Raw genomic sequence first — 8259 nt, forward strand, 5'->3', positions numbered from 1 at the left:
AATACCTAATTAAAATTAATGAGAATGCTTTATTACAAGTAAGGAAGCAAAATAATAACTCGACATCCAAAAGAGTCATTTTGATAAATGATTTTCAATCGATATTTAGAATGCTAGATTTGGGAATCATTCTTCTACCACCACCAAAAAAAATATATATTCAAATTCTTTATATTGTTCAAGAAATAAGATGTCGTTATGCTATAATTGTTTAGTGGATAAGGCATATCGTTTGCCCTTTATTTCTAGTTCTTCTTATTTCTTTTTTATTTTGAGATTGTGTATTCGGATGTATGGGGACACACACCAATTATATTAGAAAAGGTTTTCGTTATTACATTATATTTATGGATGATTTCACCAAAAGACGTGCTTTTATAACCCAAAACAAAACCATATAATTTTTAATGTAAAACTTTTTGTAAATTATGATTTATATAATTTATGTAATTTATTTTAATTTAGAATTATAATAACATAATTTATTTGGCTGTTATGCATTAAATATTTTTTAATTTACTAACAATAAAATTTATTATAAAAATAAAACAAAGGTAATTACTAATTGGTTTATTTTTGCTTGTATAAATCTAAGAATATGGTGCTTAATGGAAACATTGAAAAAAAATTATAGTTGCCTCTTGAACCAATGTTTGGTAAGTTTTTTATTTAAAAAAAGTAATTAAAACTCCGTGTGAGATCGTGATACCGCATCCCATTGAGTTGGATTCGGATCATTCGCATTAGTCTGACAAACCTTTAAAGGACCTCGTATATTTTAAACAAGTCCAAATAAAATTCCTACCTAATTTTGAGTAACTCTACAGAGATTAAACACATGTTTGGGGGTTTGGATATCTGAAGTAATTTAAATTTGAGTTTGAATCCAGATTGTTCGATTAGAATCCGGCTCAATTGGATCTAAATTAAAATTCATAAGCTTCTTTAATACATGTGGATTATAATAAAACAGTCCGGATTCAAAATCAATATTTGAGTTACCTTGGACATTTGAATTCCATGCATGAAGGCAGCTTGGAGAGGTGTAAGAAAACTCTGATAGATCTTTAAATCTTATCAGAAGAACTAGTGAATACTCCAAATATATATAAATATGCAACATTAATCCATTTCATTCATTATAATATTCTTATTTAATTTGGTGCATATCAAAGGTCTTTCAATTAAAATACTTAGGTCCCATAATTTGTTAATATAAAGAAACAATATTCTTCTTTACAACATATAAATACTACAACACTGTAAATTACCACAATCGCATGCTATCCAATTTTATATATAATACATATTTAGGGGATCCCTTCTTCTCTTTGATCCTTTTTCTTGGTCTCTATGGCCTATGCAACTTTGTTTCTGTTGAGTTCAACTCCTTGGTAACATCTTTTATTGAAATGCGCTCTTTTGGGGACTCTTTGGAGCACAACAGACCACATTGAATCACTGATAGCAAACAACCATTGACATTTTCAGGTGCATACAATTTGTCTTCTCCATCAGTTTCAGAGAATAATTTGGGGTCAACTATGTCCATCACTTGGTCGGGGAAAGCCATCTCAACATGCTTCTGAAGGCTCAAACCATCTCTGATTCTCTCGTCAGTGGGACTTACTCCAGTGAACATCTCAAGCAGAAGAATACCATAGCTATAGACATCTCCTTCTACTGATGGCCGACCACCCATTCCATATTCTAGACAATGAAAAGTGAATAGTTACAGTCCTAATTTTTAGTACTCAAGCCTAGTGATCGTGCGTATATTTGTGTAAAATTTTCAAATGATATAGCCCAAAGAAGAAAAATAAAGAATTATGCATAGATAATACAAGTTCAAAACATGTTAGTATAAATGAGGCATCCATACTTTTGACAAGTTTTCAAATTATATAGCCCAAATTAATAAGTTGAAGAAGTATACATAGTATAGCTCTTTGTATAAATGAGGCAATTGTTTCCTTGAACATAAGCAAACTCGGTGAATAATTTTGTTTCAGGAACATACTAAAAAAAAACTTCTCAAATAATAAGTTGATCTATTATACCTGGAGGAATGTAGCCAATAGAACCTTTGATTCCACCTGTGGTCGACATGGACTGAGAAGGCATGGTATCAGGTTGAACCAAAAACCTTGCTAATCCAAAATCACTTACATGTGCAGTCATGTCACCATCCAGAAGTACATTGCTAGGTTTGAGATCACAATGCACGATTGGTGCCGGTACATGGTAATGGAGATAATCTATGGCTACTGCCACATCACATGCGATGTTCAACCTCTGGATGAAGCTGAGGCTTCTGAATGGCCGACCCATACATGCATTTGGATGCAGCCATGTTTCCAAGCTCCCATTTCGCATGAACTCAAAAACCAAAGCCTTGAAATCATTACCTTGGTGGTCAATGCTAGAGCACAAACTCAACACTTTTACAAGGTTCCGGTTTCTCACATTTTTTAATGCCTCACATTCAGCTAAGAAACTTCGAGAAGCACTGTGTTTCACGAGGTTTAGCACCTTCACCGCAACTATTGTCACATTCTCAAAGCGCATAACAGCTTTGTAAACTTCTCCAAATCCACCTCTTCCAATTAGATTATTCAGAGAGAAATTTTCAGTGGCTCTAAGAAGGTCATTGTATGAAACAGGCTTTAACCCATATTTTAAAATTCTATCAGATTGTGGGTTGTTTCGAGGGTTGTTTCTACAGTAATAAATCACTAACAAGCAAATGATTGAGGTTATGAAAACAAAAGAACCAACAACAGAACTTATGAGCACCATGTTTCTTCGAGAATGATGTTTTTGTGTGGTAGGTTGTGAGATGCAGTGTGACAAATGCATTTGAGGCAGTCCACCACAAAGCTTTGAATTTCCTCTTACATCTAGACCACTGATATTCTTAAAAATGCCTTTTTCTGGTAATTCTCCCTCGAAATTATTGAAAGAAATATTCAAATATAGCAAGTTCATTGTACCCAGGAATTCAGGGACTCGACCAGAGAGCGAGTTGTTAGAGATATCGAGGTTTTGCAGCCCTCTTAGTTTGTTTAAGTTGGATGGAATTGTTCCTTGGAACATATTGCTATCAAGATAAAGGGCTTCTAGTATCTGGCATCCATCAATTGTGCTAGGAATCTCTCCACGTAACTTGTTTTTCGAGAGATGAATTGATTGTAGGTTATTCAAGTTACCAATTTCTAGTGGCAAGATGCCTGTGAGATAATTGTATGACAAGTCCAAACTTACAGAAAGAGAATGTAGACCCATGATTTCTTTGGGAATTTCACCTACCAACTTATTATTTGACAAATCCAGGTCATCTAAGAATTTCATGTTACTTAATTCTGGCGGTATACCCCCCTCTAATGCATTATTGCCTAGATATAGTTTGGTCATTTGGGTTAGGTTGGCAAAAGTTGATGGGATTTGACCTGAAATCATATTATCAGCCAGAGCTAATATTCCCAATTTGAAAAGGTTACCAATTTCTACCGGAATGGTACCACTGAGAGACATTTTGGCTAGGCTAAGGAAGTTTAAGTTATTGAGTTTTCCGAGCTCTGCCGGTATTCTTCCTGAAATTGGGTTATTATACAGTGAGAGTTGAATAAGACTAGTAGAAAGGTTTGTTATAGAACTAGGTAACACTCCTTGAAGTTGGTTGCTAGTTAAGGATAACTTCTTTAACAAAGTACAATTGGTCAAAGCATCCATGAAACTCCAGTCAACTGAGCTCTTGGCTTCTAGTCGATTATTATTAAAAATAGCTATTTGAAGATTTTTTAAGGATCCAATACTAGGTGGTATCATGCCATTGAAGTAATTATAACTTAATCCAACACAAATAAGGGAAGAACAATTGGATATGGATGGTGGGATACGTCCTTTGAGAGTATTGTTATACATGAGTAGATATTCCAAGTTTGGTAAAGCATTGCACATATCGGAAGGGAGAGCTCCATGAAACTGGTTATAACCAAGTTCCAAATACTGCAATGCTGATAGGTTGTAAAGGGATGGTGGTATTTCACCCGAAATGTTGTTACTACTAACATCCAACAACTGAAGGTTTTCAAGGTTCCCGAGTTCATCAGGGATGGATCCACTTAACATATTTACGGATAGATCAAAATTTGCTAAAGTTTGAAGATTGCCCAAGGTATGTGGGATGGAACCATAGAGTTGATTTTTATATAGAGTAAGTGACAGTAAGTTAGTAAGGTTGCCCAAGTCAGGCGGGATATGACCACTAATGCTATTTTGGTCAAGATAAAGAACTGATAATTTGGTAAGGTTACCTAAGGTAGGTGGGATGGAACCTGTCAATTTATTATTGTAAAGAGAAAGACGTGCCATGTTAGTGAGTCTGCCAAAATTATCTGGAATATCGCCATCAAAATAATTGCTGTCAATAAAAAAACGTATTAGGCTACTAAGGTTGCCTAAGGTGTAAGGAATTGATCCTGTGAGATTATTGACATATAGTCCTAATACTTGGAGTTGTGGCATGAGACCGAATTCCAACGGTATGCCTCCTGTGAGGAAGTTATTACCCAGATTGATATATTTAAGTTCTTTGCATTGGGCTAAGTTAGCCGGAATGCTACCATCGAGAAAATTCCTACTCAAATTGACAAACTGTAGCCTACCCAAGTATCCAATCTCTACCGGGATGCTTCCTCTTAGATTATTATCAGAAATACTAATCCTTTGGAGAAACGTGAGGTTTGCTAGAGATGGAGATATATAACCTGACAATTGTTTGGAGTCGAGAACGAAAGCAGTCACTCTATCAGGATGGTGCCGGCCACACGAGATCCCTTGCCATTGGCAGTGGTTCAGTGACTCATTCCATGAGGAGAAGACTCCTAATGGGTCATCATGTATTTGGGATTTGAAAGATAGAAGTGTTAATAGATCAGTTTTACTGGTGGTTACTATGGCAGAGAGAGAAAATGAGGATAAGCTGAAGAGGAAGTAGATAATGAGAACATTATAACAACGTTCCATGATTTGTGTAATGAGGGCAATGGGTTTCTCTCTTCCAGAGTGCTCTTCTTATAGATTCCCTAATGAGTCGTCTAATGTCTAATGCTGATTGTTATTACGTCTTGTATGAACCATTAGAATTTTTAATTTGTTCCTTTCAGATTCAATGGTAAGTAGGAACTGACTTGATTGGACTCGTAGCTGTGAATTATTTTATTATTCTACCCTGCAGATGACCGGGCAGGGGATGACTGGCTATGGAAATTGGGACATGGGACCACAATTGTTACTCATTTTCAAATCAATTGATTTTCTGCCTTTCTAATAAGATTGTAAAAAATTATAAAAAATATAAAATTCAGTCTTTTAGTACATCAAGAAAATTCCTATTCAGTTATTTTATTAGAAAAATGTAAAAGAAAACAAAATGTAATAGAAAAACAAGGTAAATACTTTTGAGATTTTATTGGTATTTATTAATTTTTATTTTAATAGGATGGTGGGGGCCGGAATGAAGACAGATATTTGTGCATAGCCAATAACTCATCTATTCTTATAATAAAGTATCTATAAAAGATTTCATCCGAATTTCAAATCCGTGACCTCTTACATATATAAAGGATAATACGTACTATAGCTACTAGCTAATGACTTGCAAATTTCCAGGCTAGCAGGATCCACAATAATAATTCTAGTCTAGGAGAAAAAGATGGCAATGCTTTGCTAGTTGCTACTTAACATAGTACAATTTAGTGGAGACATGCTCTATTTTCTTGTGATACGAAGACTTAAAATAAGTGTAGAGACTGCGTCTCTTATATATGTTCTTAGTCCAATTCAAAGTTCCTAAATTCTATAATTTGCTACGAAAATGGAGCTACAATTTTAAATCAATAGTTTCATATAATTTTCGTATTATGGAGAGAGATGTAATTGAATTTTAAAAACACTTTTTATTCTATTTTTGAGTTGATTGGTAGAGTATATATCACCGGTGGTGTAATTTTATTTCACATTTTTTATGCTCAATATTTATTGAGTAAATTAAGAACGATTGCTAATTTTTTCATCTTCCTATCCAGATTTTTTATTTGAAGAAATGTAAAAAAAAAACAAGGTAAACACTTTAGAGATTTTATTGGTATTTATTAATTTTATTTTTGATTAGACGGTGGGGGCCGGATTGAAGGCAGATATTTGTGCATATCCAATAACTCATCTACTTGTATAATTATCTATATTTGAACTTCAAATCAATGACCTCCTACCTAGTGGATATTACTATAGCTATTAGATCAAAAGTTTTTTTCTTTTCTTTTTCTGACTTGGAACAGGCTGTATAGAAGTTACACAGGTGGAGTTATATACTTACCAATTGCTATTTTTTTTAATCCATGTCATTTTTCTAGTAAGGTAATAAATGAATGATAAATTATGCACTCTTGATTACTTTTAAAAGCAAGAATGATTACAGGACTCAAGGTCCCTACAAAGGTCACAGTATTCGTATGGTTGTTGCTGCAATGATTACATTTAAGTGCTTGGCGTTAATAACACACATTTAGTGGTCTGGAAATACCTTTTTTTATTAATACAATTGTTAGTGGTACCTTGCCAACCTTTTGTTTTTTGTTTTTTTGATTGTGACTTGCCAACTAACTATAAAAATATATATATCTCTATTCTATTATTAAGCACGTTGGGTGTCCGATTCGCCAACGGCTACGATTGAGAGATGAAACTTCGGATTTGATGTCATCTCTCCAATTACATATTTTGTCTTTTTTTGATTAAATGCATATGTTTTATGTATAGAAGTCTAAATTTAGTTAAAAACATACCTACCACATATGCTGCCACACGATACGTTACAATTAAAATTGAATAAATTATGAAATTTAACGATATATTTATCCGTTTTTTTTTTCCATATTTCCCCTCTTCAATTGAGAAGACTCCACCTTCCATTTTCTTATTTATTGTTTTCTTACTTCTTTGTTTCTATACGGATCCCAATGAAAATCTTTTTTTTTTATTTCCTTATTTCTCTTTCTTTGTTTCTATACATATTGGTGTGGACAATTTAGAATATATTTCCGATATAGAATATATCAATGTGTGTGTGTGTGTGTGTGTTCTAAATTGAAAACAAAGAAGAATATAAATTGGAACGTGTGTGTGAATATATATTTTTCTTATAATATGTGTGTGTGTGTGTGTATCCTATACATACACACGATAACACTTTTTATTTATGTTTTTTAATATCATATTATATGTTGATATTGAATTGTTGTATGATATTTGATATTAGATTCAAATCGAGCTATTATTTGATATCATTGGTACTTAAAAATAAAAAATCATCACATCATCAAATTGTTATCAGAGATCACGATTAAAGTTAATTAAAAATACATAATCATATAAATTTTCTATTAACATGTATTTTAATTTTTAGATAATTATTATTTTCATTGATATATTTGTTTCTTATAATATGTCCCCGTTGCAACGCACGGGTATGATACTAGTATGTGTGTGTGTGTGTGTATATATATATATATATATAATGGTTACAGAACTGTATTTGGTGTTCACTTGCAAATTTCCAGGATAACATGGCCCACAAAGATCACAATGGCAAAGATTTCAAAATGAGAGTAGATCGTGTGTTATATTTTTAATCAGATTCAAGGTTTTTTTTTTGTAACTCTGATAGTGGCTCCGATTCAAGATTTTTAAATTATGTAAGTTGCTACGAATGGAGCTGCAATTTGAAGGAAATATTTTCATCTAATTTTCATATTATGAAGAGAGATGTAATTGAATTTTTGAAGACAACTTTTATTCTATTTTTGAGTTGATTGGTGAAGTATTATCATAGATAATATCTTTTATTCCATTTTTTTCTATGCTCAAAATTCATTTAGCAATTCATGTTTTTTTTTTCTCTTTTGATTGTATTGTTTTGATTAGAAGCCTGACCTCTTTCTATCTTATTATGTCAAAAAAGAAGTATTGTCAATTTTGTTATTTTCTTATTCAATTATTTTATTTGAAGAAATGTAATTAAAAGAAAAAACAAGGGATACATTTTTGAGATTTTCTTGGCATTAGTACTGTGTTTTTGTGCTTTGCCACTTTGATTATTAACACATGTAGATGACTGACTATGAAAATTGGAACAGGGGACCCGAATTGTGAATTATTTTGCACTCAGAACGCACTAAGAAACTTCCTAGAACCGAG

General features: G+C 32.8%; 1 protein-coding gene across 1 annotated transcript; it reads right to left on the bottom strand.

The window, feature by feature from the left end:
• Positions 1–1147: 1147 nt before the first annotated feature.
• Positions 1148–5076, bottom strand: LOC144554545 (uncharacterized). The gene is made up of 2 exons (XM_078302859.1): positions 2061–5076; positions 1148–1710 (listed from the first exon to the last, which is right to left on the bottom strand). The coding sequence occupies exons 1-2, from the start codon at positions 5026–5028 to the stop codon at positions 1352–1354; spliced, it is 3327 nt and encodes a 1108-aa protein (XP_078158985.1). The 5' UTR covers positions 5029–5076; the 3' UTR covers positions 1148–1351.
• Between the last annotated feature and the right edge of the window lie 3183 nt (positions 5077–8259).

The sequence above is a fragment of the Carex rostrata genome, chromosome 5 (genome assembly GCF_964058835.1).
Source record: "Carex rostrata chromosome 5, lpCarRost1.2, whole genome shotgun sequence".
NCBI lineage: Eukaryota > Viridiplantae > Streptophyta > Magnoliopsida > Poales > Cyperaceae > Carex > Carex rostrata.

What these genes read in the sequence shown, in the direction of transcription:
- LOC144554545 (XM_078302859.1), bottom strand. Translation starts at nt 5,028, where the DNA reads ATGGAACGTTGTTATAATGTTCTCATTATCTACTTCCTCTTCAGCTTA. An exon ending in TATTGGCTACATTCCTCCAG is followed by an intron (nt 1,711 to 2,060) that starts GTATAATAGATC and finishes TTCATTGTCTAG; the next exon opens with AATATGGAATGGGTGGTCGG.